The sequence below is a fragment of the Molothrus aeneus genome, chromosome 19 (assembly GCF_037042795.1).
Source record: "Molothrus aeneus isolate 106 chromosome 19, BPBGC_Maene_1.0, whole genome shotgun sequence".
NCBI classification, from domain to species: domain Eukaryota; kingdom Metazoa; phylum Chordata; class Aves; order Passeriformes; family Icteridae; genus Molothrus; species Molothrus aeneus.
The window spans coordinates 11,431,259-11,455,625 of NC_089664.1; the positions used below are offsets into that span (position 1 = coordinate 11,431,259).

General features: G+C 41.0%; 2 protein-coding genes across 3 annotated transcripts; both read left to right on the plus strand.

Annotated features, from left to right (window-relative positions):
• Nucleotides 1-2,722: 2,722 nt before the first annotated feature.
• Nucleotides 2,723-12,024, plus strand: ZBTB43 (zinc finger and BTB domain containing 43). The gene is made up of 2 exons (XM_066562907.1): nucleotides 2,723-2,823; nucleotides 5,096-12,024. Exon 2 carries the CDS (start codon nucleotides 5,119-5,121, stop codon nucleotides 6,511-6,513), a length of 1,395 nt encoding a protein of 464 aa, XP_066419004.1. The 5' UTR covers nucleotides 2,723-2,823; nucleotides 5,096-5,118; the 3' UTR covers nucleotides 6,514-12,024.
• A 1,504-nt stretch (nucleotides 12,025-13,528) lies between these two features.
• ZBTB34 (zinc finger and BTB domain containing 34) lies at nucleotides 13,529-23,694 on the plus strand. Of its 2 annotated transcripts, none has more exons than XM_066563081.1 (2): nucleotides 13,529-13,621; nucleotides 21,707-23,694. In XM_066563081.1, exon 2 carries the CDS (start codon nucleotides 21,729-21,731, stop codon nucleotides 23,226-23,228), a length of 1,500 nt encoding a protein of 499 aa, XP_066419178.1. In that variant the 5' UTR covers nucleotides 13,529-13,621; nucleotides 21,707-21,728; the 3' UTR covers nucleotides 23,229-23,694. The 2 variants fall into 2 exon arrangements, with proteins under 2 accessions (XP_066419178.1, XP_066419177.1); XM_066563080.1 differs by lacking the exon at nucleotides 13,529-13,621 and adding an exon at nucleotides 20,985-21,076.
• The last annotated feature ends 673 nt before the right edge of the window (nucleotides 23,695-24,367 follow it).

Sequence of the window (24,367 nt, forward strand, 5' to 3'; positions counted from 1 at the left end):
ACAGGATGGTCTTCACAGCACACAGCTGTCCCTTTTTGGGGAGAAGCAGAATGAAATTTATATTTTTATAATGTATTATTTAAGCTTTGCTCAAGGGACTTTGCAATGTGTCTCTGTTTAAAATTTAAAGGTGTTTGGAACTGAATACTTTTCTGTTCTTGATGAGTGCTATAAAATTTTACAATTCTTTTTGTTACATTTTAAAGTGTATCTGTCTTATCATTGTGGCATTCCCTTTTTTATGAGCAAACAATAAATATTTGATACACACATCATTATTTCCTAGGCTTCCATTAATGCTCACTGGTTTTTTAATTCTTCAATAATATAATGGGGAGATCAATAGATTGTTGTATTTCTGAGCAGTAGTGCTACAATGCATTTAGAGACAGTGTCTGTCTGTTGAAATATAAAATTTTATACAAATGTAAAACCAAAACTAACAACATACAAATGACCCCCCCTACATAATCACAGATGTATCAGTTTTTTCTTCTCACTTAGAGAAAGAAATTTTAAAACTCTGAAGAAGCTGATTAAAGAAAAAATACCCTTCCTATTTGTCTCTGAGACAAGTTCTCCAGCACTGAAAATCAGCAAAGGGTTTATCTGAGCAGGGTCTGTGGCATCGAGCCTCAAGTCTTCTGGAGCAGGAAACTTTCCTGTATAACTACACAGAATCCACAAGTACTGGTTTGCCCTTCTGAGTAGTTTGGTAGTTAAAGTCTGACTCATACGGCAAATTATAACCAGTGTCATTTTACTAGATGTACCAAGAATACAAACTTTCAGAATACATGAACATTATAGGACAGACCTAAAGACAGTTTTTTCACCCTCAGTGTGAAGCTAAAGAGCTGTTATCCTCATAAAATTGTAGAATCTTATCATGCAAGAATTATAGAGACCTTTTGTTAACAAAGACAAGGTGATGAAGACTATCTCCATCTCAAAATCCAAACAAGTATGCTTTGGAGAGACACCTGTGTCAGCCTATCAAATCTCAAGAAAAAAAATCCCTTTTAGTTCACTTATTAGAACACTGTATTTCTTGCTATAACAGAAAAGCTATGAAACCCACTGCCTTAAAAATAAATTATTTAAATTAATCACATCAGGGAATACAGAGGAGTTAAAAAACATGCTGTAATAAGAAAAGCATTCAAGGGAGAAAAAATAGTCTCTAAGCTTAGCTGAATGATCATTCATGAATTTGACCCAAACTTCCATAACCTCAGGAAAAAGTAAAGCATACAAACATTAGTTACTTAATGCTGTTTTCATTTGCTTCCTTTGTAAAACATAAATTTTGATTTAACAAACTAGCCTTGACTCTGCAGCCCTGCTCCTGCAGCCAGTGTTATCACATGAAGACTGCAGAACTGATCACATGAAGGAAATCCAAAGTGTTTTTCATGCCACACTCATGTTTAGTGCTTTGGTTAGCTGTGTGCTATTTCATCTCTCAAAACTTCCTTGCCCTACTGCTTATCATTCTTATGTAGTGGTTTATTTGGTCATGTACTCTCATAATGCCTGTAAGAGACAACTACATAATTGTGTTATGTTAAACATCATCCTTCTCTTTTCTCATTTCTGTATTACAGTTTTTATTAGACTTCCAGTCCTATTAATGTAGGAAAGATATGTACTTAATATGTGAATGCGCACTACCAGAGTTGAAAATACAGGCAGACACCAAATTCTGTTCAGATATAGTACTTGCTAAAGTGGGGATGACGTCTGTCTAGGAGAACTCCTTCAGCTTCCATGAAACAGCTTGCTCTCCCTCCTACCCCAGGGGTTTAGCACGTTCTCTTGCTCCAGTTCAGCCACAGGAAACCTCTATGGCTTTCACTCAAGTGAGATTTTCAGGGGCACGAGCTGAGAGCTGGGACGGCTCTGCCCCACAGAGCCTTGTGCTCCGGTTCTGAGAGCTCTGCCGAGGCTGCTGCCGCTGCCAGGGTGTGCGCGGGGCTCTGCCCAGGTGTGCGCGGAGCCGGCGCGCACAGAGCCAGCTCGGGCTGCATCGGCGGCTGCCAACCGACCGGGAAGGCCGATCCAGATGAAGTCTGTGTGATGCATTTAAAAACTGAGATATTGTCGTCCGTTTTCTTTAAAAAATATTAAAGATGAAGCATAATTAATACTAATTTTTTATCAGTTTATTTGGGACATTTTCCCGCAGAAAGGGGCGGATTTCGGGTCCGGCAGGCAGGGCCGGCCCTCTGTGGGGAGCGGCGCCCTCTGCGGGCCGCAGCGGGGCGGGACCGAGCCCGAGCGGTGCAAGGGTTCCGACACGGGTGTGTTGGCTCCGTGCCCGTTGGAACGGCTTGGCGGTGGGACAAATCCCGTGCCCCAGCACACCAGGGATCTGTGCGGAACACGCGGGCCGCGCCAGCGCCCGGCGAGGACGGCGGGCTTCATTTGTACTGTCTGTGGTCCCCTTCTAGCAGTGCTCACAGCAGCGCTGAGAGTATTGCCCTGGGGAGCAGCTGCGGCGCAAAGGGACAAGACAGGACAGGACGGGACAGCACAGCTCGGCCCAGGGGGTTTTGGGGTGCGAACCGTTCCTACTGAGCGCTCCGGTCAAAACCATCCACTCCCAAACGGAGCCAGCAGGGGGCACCGCCACCGCCCCGGGTAAGAGCTCCCGCGGGTGGGGAGCGGAAGAGCTTGGCGAGCGTCACGTGACCGGGACGCGGAAGTGCCTGCAGGAAGGGGGGCAGCTGCTTCCGGTGCGGGCCGGAGAGGGCGCGGGCAGGGCCGGGCCGGGGCCACACCGACAGCGTCCCGCTATGAGAGAGACGCCGCGACCCGCAGGTGAGACGCTGCCGCTCGTGGACCCCGGGCGGCCGTGCTGCCGTGCTGCCGCTGGCCCCGGTCCGCGAGTCCGCGCTGGAGCGGGGCGGCGCGCGAGGCCTTCCCACGCCCCGCGGCCGCAGGTCCCGCGCTCTGTAGGGCCGGGTCGGTGTCCCCGGTGCGACCGGGACCGGGGTCCGCTCCGGCCGGAGCCTATTGGCGGGTCCGCGCGGCCGCGGGAGGCGCTGTGGCCTGTCTGGTCCCGCGGCCGGAGCGGCTCCCGGCCGGGCCCCGCCGGTGCGGCCGCGGCAGCATCGCGGGGGCGCTGGGAGGGTGAGAGATCAAGGTCTGCGGGCCTGCGCGTGGAGAGGGCAAGGAGCTCCCTGCTAGCACTTGTTAGGAGTAATGGTATCCTAAAGCAAAGTAAATGTGACTTGTATGTTCTACTCAATGCTCCAACCTGGAGATTGCTTTTTAAATTATTGTTAATTGAAGTAGGAAGACTTTGTTCTGTACGAGTTTGGAGTAAAACTGCAAAACAAAACAGATTGTAGAAGGAGGGAGTGAAACTCCTTTCAAAAACCGGTTTGCTTGACTTGTATGGCTTTGCTAATGGAAAATATGTCGCTTACATTTTGTCTGCATGACAACTTAAAATACAAAAAAGTTTGCTATCATCTGGAAGTGTTTTTGTGGTGACATGCTGACTCCCTGCTGAAAGATGGCAGTTTAGATTATCAGTAGTTGTGTATGAATTCTGCAGGCATCTGTTTTTAAACTTCAGTTGAACATCTTCTGAAGGCTTATTTTTTGTAGGCAGATATTGAAAAATAGAATCTTAAATCTGAGAATATTCTGAAGGGGTGTAAGGAACTGCATCTGTATAAGAAAATCTGATTGTTTCAAAAAATGGATGTAAAATACACAAGGTATAAGATAACTTGCAATACTTGAATAATTATGTCAAATTGTTTTAAGCAAAGTGGTAAGAAAAATTAACAATTGAACTGGCAGGTGCAGTATTCCATTGCTCAGTGGAAAAGTATTGGTAGCTGATTCAGTTCTGAAGAGGGTTGGTGCTTTGAGGAAAAGAACCTGAGGAGCACTGAAGACAGTAAATTTAAAGGTGGTCTTCTGCAATTATGTGGGTGGCAACTTCATGGACCTTGACCACTGAAACCACCTCCTGCTCCATGGCTCAGGAATCCCATAGCACTCAATTTACACATTATCAGATAGAAAAATTGCACAAGTTTAACTTACTCAAGCAGTTAATGTTGGTTTTTCATAGTGGCATTTAAACTTCTGCCATTTCAAATTACAATAACATGCAAATTTATCTCAAATTCAATTTAAAATTTCAAGTATGCATTTGAAAAAGTTGTATTACTGCTAAAAGGGCTGTTAATCTTTTTGTAAGACATCTGGATTATGTGAGAATACAGATGTGAAAATCTGGGAGCTCTTAGCTGGGATTCTGTCATGTAATTATTATGTTGTTACAAATACACAAGGAACAAGCAGGAAAAGTTCTGTGTGGCAAAGGTATCAATTTCTTGATTGACCTTTTAAATTCTGTATGATTTCTCTAAAAGGAACATTATAATCCTAGCCCTAACCCAAATATCTCAATAAGCTTGGAATTAAAAACTGTACAAGCTGTTGCTGTTCCACCTTTCAGTTAGTGAAACAATAGGGAAATACGTGAGAAGGGTCATAAACCTTACTCTTAGTCAGGTTCTGCCTGTGCTTCCAGTGTCATCCTGTGAGTTGATACAGTTGCTTTTGAAAAATTAATCTTAAGTGAAATATTTCATGAGTAAAATCAGTGTTTGTTGGTGGACAAATGAGATGATTTTGTTGGCATTTGAAATATAAAATCTTTCATATGCTGGTACAAACTGTGGGACATCCTGGAGTTAGAACTCTGCTGTATAATTCCATGAAATAACAGCTTCATTAGCCTAAACTCATGTTTGAAATGCTTAGTCTATCCCAATTGGATAGTTGGCTGTTTGTAGCTCCTGCTGTAGGAGTCCTCTTGAGGTGAGTCCTCTTGAAGAGAAGAAACACAACAAAATATTCTGGCATAGCAATTTATGGCCTTAGTACAGCTTTCAGAAGAGAGAAGTGAGATGACTTGAGAGAATACAACAGTGGCAAAAGGTTGAGTTCCATGTGAGTCTGTTAAGAAAAAAGAAAAAAAAGTAGAAGAAAATGGAAAGGTCAGTACTTGACCAAGCAGAATTTCTAATTTTATTTCTTATTTTTATTTTATATTTTCTTCTTACAGCACAACACTAAATTTGTAATGAAATGGAGTCTGGGTCAAGCTCCTTTCTAGTGGAATTTCCAGATTTTTCTAGCACCATTTTGCAGAAGTTAAATCAACAGCGCCAGCAAGGACAATTATGTGATGTGTCCATTGTGGTTCAGGGCCATCTCTTCAGAGCCCATAAAGCTGTTCTTGCAGCTAGTTCACCTTATTTCTGTGATCAGGTTCTCCTGAAAAACAGCAGACGAATAGTCCTGCCTGATGTGATGAATCCCAGAGTATTTGAAAACATTCTTCTGTCTACCTACACAGGCCGGCTGGTAATGCCTGCGCCAGAAATTGTTAGTTATCTGACAGCAGCAAGTTTCCTTCAGATGTGGCACGTAGTGGATAAGTGCACGGAAGTGCTTGAGGGAAACCCAACAGTTCTGTGTCAGAAGATGAATCATGGCAGTGACCATCAGTCCCCAAGCAGTAGTAGCTACAATGGCCTTGTTGAAACCTTTGAACTTGGCTCTGGAGGACAGACAGAATTCCACAAAGTGCAGGAACTAAGAGACGGCGAAAACGAAGAAGAGAGCTCTAAAGATGAACTGCCGTGTCAGCTGACAGAACACGAGTACCTTCCCAGTAATTCTTCAACAGAACATGATAGACTTAGCACTGGAATGACCAGTCAGGATGGGGAAGAGGGAACTAGCGATAGTGCAGAGTACCAGTATAGCAGGCCAATGTATAGCAAACCCAGTATCATGTCTCACAAGCGATGGATCCATGTGAAACCAGAAAGGTTTGAACAAGACTGTGAAGGCGTTGATAACCCTTATGATGAACACCAAGTTTCTGAATCCATGAATACCATCCAGGCAGATCACTCAATCCAGTCTTCAGGTGTTGAAGATTTTCACATAGGTGACAAAAAGATGGAAGCAGAATTTGATGAACAGGCAGATGAAAGTAATTATGATGAACAAGTTGACTTCTATGGCTCGTCTATGGAAGAATTTTCCAGTGAAAGGGCAGATGGAAATTTAAGTGCTCACAGACAGGATCTTATGATGGCAGCAGGCTATGGTGAAAGCATTGATATGGCTGCTGGGATTAAAGAAGAAACGTCTCTCACTGGATTCTCCCATGCCGATAAGCTCTATCCTTGTCAGTGTGGAAAAAGCTTTACACACAAAAGTCAGAGAGATCGGCATATGAGTATGCACCTTGGTCTTCGACCTTATGGATGTGGTGTCTGTGGTAAGAAATTCAAAATGAAACACCATCTTGTAGGCCATATGAAAATTCATACAGGCATAAAACCGTATGAGTGTAACATCTGTGGGAAAAGATTTATGTGGCGGGACAGTTTTCATCGGCATGTGACCTCTTGTACCAAGTCCTATCAGGCTTCGAAAGCTGAGCAGAGTACTACTGAGATGAACTAAGACATTAATGCTTACGTTTGTTTAGTAAAGTAAGAAAAATAAACTAATTATGCAAATAATGTCTGGTACTTGCTATTGTATGTTCTCAAAACAAAAGTTTTAATAAGTGTGCTGGTATAAACAGATCAAATGTATTTTGCTTCCTGCAATATTACTTCAGGTGTTTATTGTGGGAAGTGTATGTGGTTAATCTGAAATGTGCCTGCAAAATAAGGTCTGAGATTGATTGTAATCACAGCAGTATTTAGAAGCCATCTTGTATTTCCAAGTCCTCTAAATTCACAGTAAAACTCAGCTCTAAATTGACAAAAATCCTGGAAATACTTAGATGAACGAGAAATTCAGGTAGTACTCCTTAATGGAAAAGAAAACTAAGATGACCAAACTGGCTTATACGATTCACATTTAAATGAAGAAAAAATAAAGAGAATTCCACCTCAAGCTGAAGCATCATTAGGTAGTGTGCATCATTCAGTAGCCTTTGTTGTATTGCTTTATGAAAGGCAGTGGTAAAGGTGGTTTAGATTTCAGTTATACATCTTCTTTTTTTTAAATTTATCTTCAGTAAAATAAATGTCTAATTTTGTGCTGATTTCTGTTTAGCATCTGTAATGCACTTACAGTTTTCACTATATAGACTTAATATATACTGAAGTATTCTTTCTATTTGCTCTTCTAGGGTCTAATGCTGTACTTGACTTCATTAGATTTTAATTACTATGTTGTGAGAGCTTCTAGAAGTGTGTGTAATAAGTATGTCTTATTAAAAAATAAGACACCAACTAAAGTAAAATGTAACATTTGGAACTTAGTCAAAATAAGCAAATATTTAAAGTGTAAATTTCTGTTCAAATTTTTGTGGCTTACTACAGTAGCAAGTACCAAACTCTGGATTCATGAACTGACTTGTTATCGGTACAAAAACTTCTGTGAGAACTTTTATCTAGTTTTAGAAACCTGCTTTAGGAAAATTACAGTCATTGATAGGTATTTATACTTTTAATTCTTTACTATTTGAATAGTATATAATACTGATTCTTGGTACTGAACTACTGTGACTGATGATCACAAGCAGAGTTGTTTGCTTCCTCAAAGTTGCTTGTGGAAAAAAGTAGGAAGTATGTGATTTGGATCTTCTAATGGTACTGCAGAACATGGTACCATGCTTATGTCTGAAGCTGGTATTTTTGCTGGGAGTGGCACTTGTTCTATGTTAAGATAAGGATCTGTGTGTGAGGCTTTCATTCATGGAGATAGATGGAAGAATGTGTATAGTTCTAAGGGATGCTGCCAGCTCTGCAGATTGAGTAAAGGCATCAGTTGTAAAAGGTGACAACAGGATTTTGGGGTTGAAAGCCTAATGCAGTCCAATGCAAAAGCAATTGCTTCTTAGTAAGCAAAAGCTTCTTTGTAGCTTACTGAAATATGACAAGGAAAGAACATACATAGAATACAATAGGAAGAGGTGATAACCAAGTACAGTGCTGTCCACATGGGGAAAAAGTTAACCAGCATTAAAGACCTAAGCCTGTCTGACCCCAATTTCTGTATTGGGCACTGCTGTGTGCAGGATAATGTACTGAACAGATGACCCTGTATGGTGAAGCAAAACCACACCAAGATTATTACACTTCAGATTCTTTTTTGAACTCCCAGTTACAAATTGTCTTAAGATACAACTGAACTGTATCCTGAAAGTGAATGTCTGCTGCAAGCTGAGGGTTTTCCACTCAGTGAGCTGTAATTACTGTAATTTCTTTACTGGCATTCTACTTAAAAACTTTTTTTTAAGAGGCTCTTAATTAATAATCTTCTAATGATTCAAATATTTTTTCATATGGAATTTTGTTGAAACAGATGTTCCCAAGTACAATGAACCCATTGCTGGCAATGGGCATGACTAATCAGCACCACAGAGTTCCTGTTCTTAGCACTTAATTGAACTCTACAAATACCATGGTGGCCATGTTTAACCTTTGTGATCAAGGTACTGAAACAGGGATTTTGCTCACTAACACTGTAACCTGCTTAATGTATAGCACTTTGTATTTAAACAAAACAAAACCAAAAAAAAAAAGGAAAAAAAAAAAAAAAAAGAAAACCACAAAAAAGAACCCCAAAAAACAAATAAAAAACCCCCCAAAACAAAAGCAACTAAAAAACCAAACCATAATACTTAATAAGTATGTTTTTTAAACTTAGAGATTATATTCCCTCTATGGTTTGTTTACACACTGCTAACACTGTCCTTTTTAATACTAAAAATACTATAATGCTTGCCTGTTTACATGAGGGTAGAGGAGAGGGTTCTCGCACTCGGTGGCCCTGTTTTTCCATTCTCCAAGGCCTTACCACATACATGGTGTCATTTCTGCAAGTACCATCATCACATTTGAAGGAAGGCATTAGAATCATAGAATGGTTTGGGTTGGAAGGAGACTTTGAAGGTCACCGACTTCCAACCCTCCTGCCATAGGCATGGACACCTTCAACTAGGCCAGGTTGCTCAGAGCCCCATCCAACCTGGCCTTGAACATGTCCAGCGTGTTTATTCTCATACTCATTTCAAGAATGATCTTGTATATTACATTGGTTCTCAGCCCCTTTCCAATTGTCACTTTAATTTTGCATTAAAAGGTTAAGGGTACCTCTTCCCGTTTAACCATAAAGAAGGCTGGACGGAAACACCAGTCTGAAAACTGTGGTCAAAAAAAACAAAAATGTTGAACACAGACCATACTACAGAGCTGCCAGCAAAACTGTTTCTTTTACCAGCTTGGAATGACTTTTATATGGGATATTTCAAGGTTTAATGTTACTTCTATTTGCAGTTAGATTACTTTGAAATAAAGCTTTAAAATTAAATGTACTGCGAGCGACACTTTAAAGATTTTATAACAGGTTCAGTAGATCATATTATAGAACCATGTCCTTTTTTAATGACTTAGCATGAATAGTAGCTTTTTAGTATTTGCCTCTTGCTGTTTTACCCCATATTATGGCATTGTCTTGAAAGTCCAGCAAATGTTGCTCCACAGATTTTTGTAGCACTTGGCTTTCTGCTGTTGATTTACATGAAACCAGTTGATTGCAGGAAAATACTGATCTGAGTGTCCTGAGATCAGGTTGAGAGGATTGATGATTCAAGGACAGCTTGAGATACATGTCTAAAATCCTTACTTTTGCATGTCACACGTGAAACAGTTGTCTTGTGGTGTTTTTCTTGAACTCGGTTTATTGCCCTTTGTCCAACTTCTAATCACCAATTCAGGTACTGGGTGGGGGGGAGGTGGGAATCACTTAAATCATCTTTCTCAGGCTTAGCTTAAGTCCTTAGGTCTAACACCTCTTCTCCCTGCCTTTGTATTCTCAGTTTCCCTTGCTTTCACCAAGAGTTGTATTCAGTTCCTGCCATTTCCTTTAGTAAGGTGACACGTCACAGAGGAGGTTGGGGTCATATGCACACTTCCTTGTCTGATGCTTTGCATTTCTTAGTGGGGGTCCTCTGGTGCTTTGGCCTGGTCCGTGTCACTATTCATGGTGACACTGGGCCACAGTCCCTTCAGAGATGTGTCTGTTCCAGCTTGGTTCTTCTGTGGAACTCAGTTATTTCAGAGGTGTACCTGCTCTGGCAGGGCTTAGCTGTAGGCCAAAGTCATCTTAGAAGTGAGTCTCCTCAGGCAGGGAGTGTGTCCTTCTGTGAGTGTGTCTATACATGTTCTCAGTGACTTCTTCAGGTGTTTTCCCAAGAGCAGCTCTTCAGTTTCTCTACCTGTACCCAGGAGTATCTTCTCCATGTGTCTCCCTGCACTTCTTGCTAGCAGCTGCCACTCTTCCTTAAGTATATTTAAGCAGAATCATTATGTGCACCTCTGGTTGAGATTTTGGCTTGCATCCATTTTTTGTGCACACTGAACTTCTTTTGATTAGTGCGGGGCCGCCTGCAAAACGCTAGCCATGTGTCACCCCTGCAGTCCCTGCCACTGGTGGCCAGTGCAGTTGAACATAGCAAGCCAAGATATACAGATGCAGCTTCTGTCAAGCTTCTGATCTTTGCTAATGGAGTGGTCTTGTTCAAGGTATGGAAAATTATTTCTTATTTGTGGGGAGGAGGGAAGCAATCCATATATATATATATATATATATATATAATATGACTGCATATGTATATGATGAATTTCATTAATCTTTCCATATGCCTCATTACCTTTGATGATGTGGCTGTTGGCTGTAGTAAAGTGAGTGTCTTCTGAAAACCAGAAATATTGTATACCCAGGTGGCTTTCAGACTTTCCTGCTGCTTCAAAGCCATTGTCCTGGCAGTGGTAAGAAGACTTAATGATACTACAGCTAAGTTCCTTTTCATTCCATTTTGTAACTATGATGTTAATTACCATGGAATCTGTGTAACTGCCATTCTGAAAAATTCAACTGTTAGCAGGGTTAAAATCTGCTTAGGTGCATATTGAACCCTTTTGAGAGAGAAAGTTCCTATTTCACACACCAGTGTTGGTTTGCAGAGTGCTTTTTTGTTGTTTCATTTTTTAAACTTTCCTTGTTAGTTTTATGGGTGAGGAGATAGACCCTAGAAGATATTGTCAGTACAGTTTTTGGTCATAGCTTTTTTCATCTGAGGTGTGTCTAAGCTTGAGAAACTCTCCCGTATCATAAGCAAGGCAGATGATCAAAGGCTGATGTGTTGAGTGTTCCAGTATTATTGATCGTGAAAGAATGGAGGCATATCAGGGTTTGTAATCTCAATACTTTTGCCTGGGTGCCGGCAAGATGACTGTCTCTGAATTATGAGAGCCTACAGCAGTACATTCCGTGTTTTGCTATAACAGAATTAGGACCTTTCTCAAAGCAACAAAGGAAAGTTAGGGGGTTTTTTGTCTTTTAAATGCTTCATTGGGTAGCTTGGCTTCTTTAGCTATTAGCTGTAAACTGTCAGTGGCCTAGGGGAAGATGCTGGAAAAGAAGATGGTATATTTTTAATGTGATTAAATTGCAAGTTCTGATTTTTGCTTGAAGCCTGTGTCTGTCGATTGCTGCTCCTTTTTTTTATTCATGGGATTCCATATTTCTTTCGGAAATGTAACTGTTTATGCAAGTCAAGTGAATCTTCCTTAATGAGCTCTAAGTTTTTATTCTAAACAAGTCATTTATAATAGTAAATTTGCATATCTTGATATTTTGTGAGATGTTATGCCTGTATTGCAGAGGTTGGATAGTTTTGTCTATAAATATTGCTGTCCTAATTGTACAGCATGGATTTAATTTAATTTTACTGTTCAATATTTTCTTCTTATAGAAGAGTCCCATGCCCCTTTTTTTCTATAACATGTTTTAATAAATGTTATCTGTCAACTTTGTAAATGTTTTCTTAAGCTTGAATGAAAGGAATGCATGTCTAGTACTAGTATTTAATATTTCACTTTGCCAAAATAAGTGCTCAAAATACAAATTCCAAAAGTTGTTGATATATAACTTTATTAAATATATTAAAAAGTGTATCTAGTAATGTGTCTTCTTGAAATAATGATAACATGTCAGCCTAGTCTAAGAAAACATTAAACTAAGACCTAATTTTTATGACACAGTAAGTTTGATGAATTTGTGGAATTAGACCCATTTGTTTGCTGCTTTAGGTAATTGGCTTCCATGCTAGTTCAAATTTGTCAAACAGGTTTTGCTGTAACTGTTTTTTTACAGAATGGTGATCTCTGAAGTTACAATAGAGAATGTACATGCTGATAGGAAAATTCCAGAACACTCACTTCATAGTAGCAGCAACCACATGTCCGAAAGGCCTCTTGGTACAGTTGAAGTAGGTACAGATAACACAGATTTTTTTTTTCTTGTCTAAGTATGAAGGAAATTTCATGCTGTGAAAAGTACTAAAGATTAAGTTCCCCTTACCTTCCTGTGAGGCTTCTTTCTCTCCTTGACTAAATTTAGGTACTTATACTGAACACTTGATTTTGTTCAGCCTCCATCTGCTCAGTCCTTGCGGAACTGTCCCAGCCGCTGCTTACTACATAAGCAAAAAATGAGCTCGCTCTCATTGAAAGCATGTTCAGTCAATACCCGGAGAAGTCAATATTTATGTAACACACTCAGTCTTCAGCAAATTCAAATGGAATATGGTACAAGAAAATTAATTTTCTATTTTGGTTACACTTACTGAACACGGAATAATGAGCCCAATGTTTTCTGCCCGTTCAGAATTAGTTGTTTGAGTGCTTTTTCTCTGAGTGAACAAATACAGTTTGTGTTTGTGTCCTTTAACTCTGTTATTTGTGTCCTGGCCAGGATGCTTCCCAGACCACTGCTTTATTTGATCAGCATTCCATGCCTAATGTATGAAGATTCTGTTCTGTGTCTTAAAGGGAGAGAAAGACATACCTCCAGAAGACAGAATGTGGTGTCTGGTTAGACCGGGTGGATATCGCAGCAGGACCTACTGGCACCAGTCACTCTGACTGTTTTCAAGTAGTACATGATAACCAGTACATGAGCTGTCTGGTTCATAAACTGAATCGTTGCACTACCTGACCTACAAGCAAATGCAGGATAAGACAAAAAAAAGTTAGCACATGCTTGCTGAAGTGATTTCTGTGAGTTACAAGGCCAGTATAACACAGGTGAACGTCTTAATTCTTTGCTCAATAAAGGTGTCAGTTAACAGCTGGAGTGGGGGATGTCCTCCCCCAAAAGCTCCCTCGCTGTATCTGCGATTGCCCATCGGGGTATGGCTCTGGGTTCTCGTCTGGAGCCGCACACCGTGAGAGTTCTCGGAAGAGCTCTGCCCACGTAGGCCCGGCTCCAGCCAATGCTCAAAGCCTTCTGCCTTCGTGAGGAGTCGCGCTGCGAGGGCGGCTCCGCCCTACTCCGGCGGGGGGGCGCGCCCGGGCTCCGCGCCGAGAGCGGGGCGGGTTCCCGAGCGGCCCGGGGGCACCGCCCGCTGCCGGGGCGTCGCCAGGAAGCGGAACGGCCGCCAGCGGAATCAGTTCCGGGTGCGAGTGGCTGTGGGAGCGGGCGGGAAGCGGCGCTGGGAGCGGGCCGGGCCGGCCGGGTTCCGCCATGTGAGAGCTCCAGACAGCCCCAGGTGAGCGGCGCGCGAGGGGCGCTCGGCCCCGGGGCGGCGCGGCGCTCCCCATGGGACAGGCCGTGCTCGGGAGGGGTCCCGGCGCCTGACAGGCCCCGCGGGGGCGGCGACCGCGGCCCGGCGGGCCGTGGCTCGGTTCGGCTGCCTGGAGCGGAGGCAGCGGCTTCGTCGAGGCGGCCTTCGCCCGGCCGTGCCTCGGTAGGAGCTGTCGCGTAACCCGAGTCGGTGGTTCTGGTGCAGCTTTGGCGTGCGGGGAGGGAGGGCGGACGCGCCCGTGTCGGGGTCTGCTGTTAACCCGAGCGGGGCGTAAAATCCCCGGCACGGCGGACTGGAGAGGAACGAACTTGGCCCCGTTCGGGGAGGTGTTCATTGCCAGGAGCTGGGGGACTTTTCAGCTGCTGCTGTTCCATCAGAGAAGGTGGAAGTTCTAGTGAAACCCCAATCTCCGTAATGCAAAGGTCTTTCTAAATCCCGGCAGGCGTGCACAGCTTGTAGAGTTGGAATTGGCTTAGAGTGAATCAGAGTTGAGAGTTAATTTGGAACAAGCCAGAACAGTCTCAGAAACATTAAAGTGGGTAAGCCTGGTTTCCAAGGGAAAACAAAGTGCGATAGGATTAGCTGCACTGCAGTTGTTACGTGTTGCAGAATACTCAACATCTGGATCAGAATGTGCTTGTGTTTCATTGCCTGTCCAGGGACAGCTCCAAACAGTTCCACCTGTCCCGAGTAGTGTGCTGGGAAAATACCACGAAAATGCGTTCTTTGCAGCTTGTAAAGCTACTGCAAAAAATGTTGCTGATATCTAGAGAACATAGTCATTGCATTACTTAAAAGAAACATCGGAGCCAAAAAGTCAACAATTTGATGAAGAATGGCTACTGTTAAAAAAACAAACAAACAAAACCCTGCCAAAAACAAAAAAGAAAGTGGACAGATTAAAATGCACAATAGTGATGAAGTATTATCTTGGTAGTAAATAAAATTGTAATATCAGGACGTTCAAGAGCTCTCTTCCCACTTTGTGAAAGTTTCAGCTGTGTATATATCCTCACTTTCAAAATACAGGCTGGAGTGCTTTTATAATGGAAGTGGCATCTCAAAGTTGTCAGGTATTTGGAAAATGTGGCTATTTAGCATTACATAATGGGGATAGTGTGAAATTTGTGCACAAAATAAAAGCTTTGATCATTACTTTTAAGATCTTGTTGATTTGAAGTGTATGTATCATCAACATGCCCCTTTGTTTTGTTTATCTGGCAGAATACATTTGTTGATACTGGAATCATAGACACATAGAATAGTTTTATTTAGAAGGCACCTTTTGATCTTGGCTTATCTCCAGTTTGCCTCCTGGTAACTTTTTTGCATTCAGAAATAGATGTGTGCCTGCAACTACTTTTGTGGCAATTTGATTTCTAGAGTCAAGATTTAGAGATTATTTCTATTGAGGTTTCTAATTCTTACATGAAACTATTTTTATGCATTGATAGGTGTTTCGTTTTTTTCTTTTCAATCACTTCCACACAGGCAAGCAGTTCGAGGAAGACAGTTAAGAGAATGAGGGATGAAAGTGTCACTTGGACTTCATATCTGCTTTCTGTGGATATTTGCTCAAATAAGAGGGTCCTTTTTTTTTATAAAATCCTAAATATGCAGTTCCAACAATATCTGCTGCACCATGCTGACCACTGAGAATGAGTTTGCAGCGTTGCTTGGTACTGGCATGTGTGTATGTATACATGTCCACGTGTGTACATACATCTAAATAAATTGATTTTATTTTGATGCTGAAATCATCCACTCTTTAAAGTGATTTTCTGTACACGTGTTGTGAATCTTGGTGAGGTAAAAATAAATACTTTAAAATTTTTGTTAGACAAATGTCTGAATTAATAAAGCTTTACTGAACTGAGTGTCAAGGGTTACTCCCTTGACTGCTTTGCTCCCCAGGCAGTTAGTGAGGTTGTGTCCCACAGCACTGCCAGAGACCTCACCTGCCAGGCAGGAGCTTTGCTTATGGTTTCATTGCAGGTGTTCAGTACTTTGGGTAGAACATGGCCTGTCTGGCTGCAGAGAAGGAATAATGACTCTCACTGGACGTTCTGTTATCTACAGATGCAAGAATGTAAGAGCTAAGTTTTCTAGTAACTACAGTTCAGCCTGTATTAACTGGCTTGTGTTTCTGAGGAAGTGGGCATTTCCTGCATTTTTAGGAGGTAAAGTAATAAAGTTTTAAATTGTTGTGTAGTTGTCACCTAACAGATTTTGTATTGTAGTCCAAACCAGACACGAAGCAGACTGACTTTCAAGGCTGTTTTCCAATTAATAATATGCCTTATGCACCTTTTGTGTGTGCTTTCCTACAGATAATTTGGGCAAACTGCTTCTATCTTCTTTAATTCCAATGGGCATTTTGGAGGAAGTGATGAATTAATGCAAAAACCAATTCTACATATTTGAATAGTGCTGCTTGTATTATTAGAAATTTGTTGTACTTCAGTTGTTGGGAGATTATGTGGGTTTGTTACCCTCGTTTAGTTTTGGAGTTTTTTATTGGCTGCAAAATTAAACGTTTTAGAAGTTTTTTATCAGTGAGGTAGCTTACCCTGCTTTGGGGATGGAGTTTCAGTACAGCAGCAATGCTGTGTGGCGTGTTATTTAAGGCCATCCAAGAGCACTATATGTTGACTTTTAAGGGATAATTAGTATTTCACTGTTATGAGAAGTATAAACTGGTAGAATGTTCTATGATCAGTCGCTCCCCTATTTTCAAAGGTTATTTCAAGAGTGTCTTGGAGACCCCCCCTAGCCTTGACATACTTGATGGCAGTTTTCCTGTGATACAGCTAGCGTTAATTAGTGTGGCTTTTGTAAATCTGAAGAGTGATGCAAAGGCATCACTGAAAAGAGTAAGACTGATGAAGACTTTTGCCCAAAAGCTTCCATGATCATAGCTGATAAGGTAACATTCCTAGGTTAAAATTCTCTTGAATGATATTTGCAGTGATGTCCTGAGTTCTCACACAGATGGTGCAAATACTAGGTCCTACACAATGCAAGGGAGGAGTGCACTGATTTATACAAATACCTGCTTATTTTCTTGCCCTCTCTCTGTATTCTGAGCAGTTATGTATGGAGGGAATATCACAGAATCATTTAAATTGAAAAGACGTCCAAGATCATCGAGTCCGGTCTTTAACTGATCACCGCATTGTCAACCAGACCAGAGCACTGAGTGCCACATCCAGTCATTTCTTTAACACTTCCAGGGATGGTGACTCCACCACCTCCCTGGGCAGCCTGTTCCAATGCTTAACAACCCTTTCAGTGAAGAAATTCTTCCCAATTTCCAACCTGAATCTCCCTTCCTGCAGGTTGAGGCTGTTTCCTCTTGTCCTGCTGCTTGTTGCTGGGTAGAGGCATTTTTGGCATCATAGAGTACTTTGTTTTGGTTTTGTCTTAACTTTCATTATGACCCTCCTGGCTTTTCTATGCATTTCTGTTCTCAGATGTGCTACAACAGTAATGGTTTGTAATGTGGGTTTTTTTCCCAAGGATTCGTTGTTGCTGATTTAAGAAAATGCAAGGGATCTTTTCTCACACCTTAGTGTGAGTTAAAATGAGTATAATTTGTGTCATTCACCTGTCTGTGGGAACGGTGAATCATACTTCAGTGAGTGAAGGAAATTAAACAGGTGCAGACTTAGAAGCAGAAACTAATACTATGTTGGCAGACACACAGCTTCGTGTTATAGTTATATGATGCTTCTCCGCTGCTACTGTATGATGTCAGTAAAATTAAATACCTAATGTGGTTTGTCAACATCTATTCTTGTTTTTTAAATTAAATAAGCGTTTTCATAGAACATAATTTTTAAAGGAAATTTCTTTTGAAATCTAATAAGAAATTTTATCCCTCTCATGTTCAGAGGTACTTCAATGAACACTTTTCTTTGAAGACATAGGCCAGCAATCCACTACTACTAAAGCCATTTTGTGGGCTATATTTGCTGTATAAAACCCTGATGAATAAATGTAGTGCAGATGCAAAGAGAATTTATATGATTCTTTGGGGTGTGACTGCATCATCTGCTACAAAATAGACATGAGGCTCAACAGAGAGCCCTTCTAGGACTTAGTGAACCTGGTGTGCATTTTTGGCCTGTGCCTTCAGCCAGTTTCTTGGATACATAATAGCTATGAAAACCTTAAACACTTTGACCTACTTTTGAGGAAAGGTTAAGAGAGGACCTAATTGTAGACAGGTCCAGACTCAAATTTTGCAGGGCTATGCCCTAACTTTACACTAACTCCCAGGCAGGGATGAAAGCTAAAGCAAGATGAAATGCATTACTTTTTAACAATGAGTGTACCTGGCACTGCTGTGACTTTACAAAATCACAGAGTATTCTCAGTTGAAGGGACCCAAAAGGATAATTGAATCCAGCTCAAGTTGTCTTAGTTCTCACTACCCCCAAATGCTCAAGTTTATATATTGCAAATAAAACTGTCATAATTCTGAGCTATTGTTCTATATGACTGTACTGAGCCTAAATAACACAGGTTCCCTCTGCACCTGCTGAGATACTGTGGAAGGTACCGAATGGGACTTCTGACTGAGCATGATTTCTTTTTCTTCTTCACCTGTGCTAATTCTGTAAGGAATGTTATGTGTATAAGTTTCATTATGACTGTCTGGTTAACTGCAGAGATTTTTTTTTCTTCAGAGCATACAGTGGGTGTGTCCAAAGTTCTTTTGTGTTTTAAAGTACCTTCTTGCTTCAGTTTAATGCTGTATGCCTGACCCCAAAAGAGAAGAGGTTAGGGAGATGTTTCACCTTGAAGGAAGCTGTTAAAAAGCTTGGGGGGGTTCTCATTAGCCTTTTCAAACTGTAGTGATCTTCCCAGATTCTTTCAGAAATGTTTCAGCCATAAATACTATTGTCTTGAAAGTGCTACTGCTCTGCCAGCACTGATGAATAATTGAGTATTGTTATGGTACAGTACCCTGCTGAACATTATTTTGGTTAATGTTACTAGAATTTTATCATGGAACTGCTAAGTTGATCCTATACAGAAATAAAATAAAACCTTCTTGTGTATGGGAATATAATCTATGGATTACTTTTATTTTCTAGATAGTGACATTAGGGACTTTTGTAAATAAATAAGATCATTTTTCTTCTGGCTCTTATTCACCAATAAAACATGGCAAGTGATGCCTGCTTCTCTGATGTGTGATGCCCAGATTTCCCCCCCAGGTCTTGCTTTCCCAAATTGATATGAGGAAGTTGGGATGCTCTGGTACTAACCCTGCCAAAATTACTGCAGCCTCAATGCTGTCCCTGCTAGGGGGAGGGAGGCCTGCTCCAGAATGGGGTTTCCATTGGTAACTGGTCACTTCTCCTCTAGCTGGAGATTTAAGGTTGTGGCTGAAATTGGAAGAAGGGTTCCCTTCTGTCCACTGCTGCTGTATTTCAAAAGTCTTGTCCTTTAACCCCAGCTTTCCACAGATGATTTCAAGGTTACAGGAAGCATGTATCTGCAAAGGAAGGAACTAAGGTGGAAAAGTACTCGAAAGAGTATGCTGGAGCTTGCTCTCTTTGTTTTTTAAGAGCAGCTGGGTATAGAATCTTGTTGTGCACTGCCTTTTGACAGTGTGTACTTGACCTGTTTGCTTGCTCTCAAAGCTACACTGTATGTTCCCTTGATCCCTCTTGCAGGGCTTTTACTGCTTTTCTGCTACACTGATGAACAGACTTACAGACTTTGACTCCATCATCCTCTCCACTCATGGCCAGAATGTGCTGTTTACTCCTAGCATCTTAAGCAAAATAAGCTTCTTTGTTTCCCAAAAGAAAGATGAAACAACTCTGAGAACAAGGATGTAGAGTTACTTCCAGATACATATATGCATATGGAGATAATAGGGTGTTCTAATAGTCATGATAGGCAAGGATCACAGTGGATTCCCATCTCCTTGGTGTCTTTCTGGTTCTCATGCTTTCTCTGGTATGTGTTTGCAGTCCATTTTCAATGCGTGGCCGCATCCCAGGGACCCTGAATTCATCTAGAGATTCTATGATGAAAAGAACATAATTTCTTTTCCCTCTATCATAAGCCATAAAATGTCCATCTTCTCTCTTCTCAGGTGCCTATCCTTAATTCATTCCTTCTGTCTGAACCAGTGCTAGTGGTGACAATTTATGTTTTAGTATTTTCTCCAGGAGTAAGTTATTCTCCATTTTGCTGGGTAAGAGCCCTTAGGGAAGTATGGGACAAGGAGGAACTCCACTGTCTATTTGTGACAAACCTTCTGTACATCCTAGACTAGAATGCCAAATTATTGCTGCTGGAGGCTGGTCTTTTGGTCTCTACAGAGTTCCTGACTCAGGTAATTTGTCTATTCGTGTCACTTCTACTCAACACAAACTCTTCCTCAATTTGTCAGAGAAGCTTAATCAGGAATGGCTGATGTTGCATCTGTGCATAGCTAATAAGCCCCACAAATTAAAGGTTCCATATGTTGGGTTTCTAAGAAGCTTGTGCTGCCCTGTCAGGCACAAGTGAAGGTGACAGATTGTGATGGTGCATTCCCTCCTCCCTGGTGATTCCTTAAGTGACCTTAAAACACTCATTCGTAACACAGACATGTATCCAACTGCTGAAACTCCTGTCTTCCGTGTGGGACTGGGATAGTTATTCTCTGCACAACAGGCAGGGCTGCTCAGAAAAGCAAAGTTAATCTTGCCATGTAACTACACCACAGCTGGGATAGGTTATGTGTTGTGCTGTTTGATTTTTTACTTACATCAGCGCAAAACTCTGAATTGTTTTGTAGCTTTGCTTGCTGAATAAAAGAACTGTCCTGCCAAAGCCACCTCTGAAGAGATTGCTATAGTCATATCACTTCTGGTAGCCATCTTGCAGTCCTTATTTCCCACCTCAGATGTAAGAACCTAGAAAATGTCTTTTTTCTCACTTATACATCTCAGCCAAAAAACTCAAATGAAGTCCCATTTACCCATTTTAATGGGTAATGACACTGGTAAGTTAGAGAACATATTTAGCAAGTCTGATAACTTGATTTTGAATGTTCTGTGAGAGTTTTTGCCAGTTTTCTAAGTCAAACATAATGTCAAGACAGGAAGCTGGCTTTCTTGTGTCTGCTGAAAAGAAGTTCTGTTTTTGAAGGTTGTGAATGTTAGTTTTATGTGAGGGTTAGCTGATAGAGCTCCAGTGCTTCCTTTTAGGATTTTAATCTTATTTCTTGTCAATTTTCTTTTTAGAAACCTGAATTTTCATAATTTGATTTAAATTGTTCCTGTGTCCCATTACAGCATGTAACATAATAGAAAAAAAAATCTGCTAGTATATTGTGATACATTGGATATGCTTCCTGCATCTGAAGTCAATGGATGATGTTGAGATCTGTTTGTTCAATTGGAAAAGCAGGTATGGTGGCAATATTATGTCTTTAGACTTCTGCATTAATAAGAACTAGAATAGCAATAAAAGTCTGAGCGTTCTTGGGCGCTTGATTAGTGTCCAGTCTTGGAAATGTAGGGTAATGTTGCAGATCAACATTCTCAGGCTGATAGTGTGTGGGTATGCTTTTTACAATAGTAATCTGTGAAAAGTACTTTTCTTTAGCTTTTGTTTGGAGCCCTATACATCTCTTTAAGGCCTCTTTGAATGTCATTTTCCTCTGTTTAAGTACCCATGGCTTTTAAGTTAGGTTAAAATTTGAATGTCAAATTATTCTAGCTTGGAGATGACTGCTGTGTCAGATGAGCTTCAAAGTTCACACCATGGTTTGAAAAAAAAAAAACAAACTAAAATTACAAGAGAAATTTTTTTTGAAAAATTTGAAGTCCATGGGTGGCTCAAACATTTTTCTTTCAAATCTTTCAGATTAAGACTGTACTTTTTTATTATATGGAGTATTTATGCTAAATGTTTTGTTGTAATGCACCTTTAACAGATCAGTGGGGTGATGTGACTTAAACACTTGCAAGCATTTATTTTTGAAATGGAAAACTCCATATTCATTCTCTGTTTTAAATCTTCTCATTTTTCTTTCAGATTACTCTTTACATCTGTAGAAATGGACAGCAGCAGTTTCATTCAGTTTGATGTGCCGGAGTACAGCAACACTGTTCTGAGCCAGTTAAACGAACTCCGCTTGCAAGGGAAACTCTGTGACATAATCGTGCACATCCAGGGTCAGCCGTTCCGTGCCCATAAAGCTGTCTTAGCCGCCAGTTCTCCGTATTTCCGCGACCATTCAGCATTAAGCACCATGAGTGGCCTATCCATATCAGTTATTAAAAACCCCAATGTTTTTGAACAGTTGCTTTCTTTTTGTTACACTGGAAGGATGTCCTTGCAACTGAAGGACGTTGTCAGTTTTCTGACTGCAGCTAGCTTCCTACAGATGCAGTGTGTCATTGACAAGTGCACACAGATACTGGAGAGTATTCATTCAAAGATCAGTGTTGGTGATGTTGATTCTGTTACTGTTGGTGCCGAAGAAAATTCAGAGAATCGTAATGGCGTTAAAGACAGCAGCTACTTTGCCAACCCTATTGAGATATCTCCTCCCTATTGCTCTCAGGTGCGACAGTCAACAGCAGGCAGCGACCTTCGGATGGAAACTACTCCAGGCAAAACTCTTCGTAGTCGTCTGCAAGAAGAAGGGCATTCAGACAGAGGGAGCAGCGGTAGTATCTCTGAATATGAGGTTCAGATTGAAGGTGATCATGACCAAGGAGACCTGATAGTAAGGGAAAGTCAGATTGCAGAGGTGAAAGTTAAAATGGAAAAGTCTGACAGACCAAGCTGCTCTGATAGCTCTTCCCTTGGTGATGATGGATATCACACTGAAATGGTGGATGGAGAGCAGGTGGTCGCAGTAAACGTTGGTTCCTATGGGTCTGTCTTACAACATGTTTATTCATTTACTCATGCCTCATCACAGGCAACAGGTGTGTCAGAAACCTTTGGAAGCATGAGCAATACAAGTCCTTCAAGGTCAATGCTGAGCTGTTTCAGAGGAGGTCGTGCACGCCAAAAACGAGCACCTACAGGTCACTTGCATAGCGATGTCCAGGGCTTGGTGCAAGGGGCTGACAGTGAATCCATGGTGAGTAATCCAGGATATGAAAATAGTCCACGGGAAAGAAATGCAAGAGGTCATTGGTATCCATACAATGAGAGGCTAATTTGTATTTACTGTGGCAAGTCTTTCAACCAGAAAGGGAGCCTTGACCGACACATGCGATTGCACATGGGAATAACTCCTTTTGTGTGCAAGTTTTGTGGAAAGAAATATACCCGTAAGGACCAACTTGAGTATCATATTCGTGGTCACACAGATGACAAACCCTTTCGCTGTGAGATCTGTGGAAAATGTTTTCCTTTCCAGGGTACACTAAACCAGCACTTGCGAAAAAATCACCCGGGGCTTACAGAAGTGAGAAACAGGGTTGAGTCTCCAGACAGAACAGAAGCGTTTGTGGAACAGAAAGTAGATAACGATGCTTCAGCTTCTGAAGCCATGGATTCTAGTATGGAAATTCATGCAATGTCTAACACATCTGATTAAAATCTTATATCTAAGTGAAACACAGACAAGCACATTACTTATGTATTTTTAAAGTATTTTTATTCTTTTAGTAATCTTCAGTACAAGTGTAACAGCCTTTTCATTTTCCTGACCTTCTGGAAATCAGTTAGAAATGGTTTCTGGAGAAGACTTCAGAAGTATTCTTTGTTTTTGAAGGAGGCTGATTTGTTTGGGGTTTGTTTTTTTGTATTTGAAGACACTCAAAATATAAAGACAGTGTACTGGGGAAAGGCTAGGAAGAGTCTGGTGAAGTGTCCCTGCTGATTGATCTGGTGAGACGCAAATGCCAGTGGAGAAAGATATTAGAATAACATTGGCAGCTCTGCTGAATGTTCAAAGAAGCTGTAATTTCCTTTATTTCTTAAATCCTGTTGCTGGTAATGAGTTACACAGCAGTTGGGAGAGAGAATATTACAGCTTTGATTCCTCTCCTGTCACAATGAAATCTGTTCACTCTTACTAACTGGTTTTGGTAGTGAGACTGTTTATATATATAAATTTGCTTTATATATATAAAATGCTTTCACTTTCCCTTTTCTGTGTCAAGGCTAATACCATATGCCACTCTATCAACCGTTAGGACTCCTCTCTGCTTAGGGTTTAGAACTTCGGACTTTGGGAGGATGGTTTTGGTTTTAAACAAATGTTGTTTGGTTTTCATTTTATTAAACTATTACTTTGTGTGCAAAAGTGAGCAAAGTGAATTACCTTGTTTTAATAGCTTTGCTTTATAACATATGTAAACCAAATGCCATAAATCTATTAACTATGGTTAAATTGTTGAAAGGTTTTGTTAGTTGTCTAGAATGCAAGCTGGACAACCTGTGGTGCTGACCTTTTTATATATATAGAGATAGATATATCTATATATATATAGATATACACATATATATATATCTATATATTAAAAAAAAATATTAGCAAACCTAAAAGTAGCATTGTGGTCTAAAATGGGTTTTTACTGGCCTCAGAATCTACCTTCATTTTGTACTGTAGAACCGTACCAGGTAATTAAACTTAACTTCATCACTCTTCATGGTTGGTTAAAACATGAGAGAGATGTAGTTTAAATCACAGTATTTCCGAGCAGTATTTTAATAGGTCTCTTCACAGAGAGC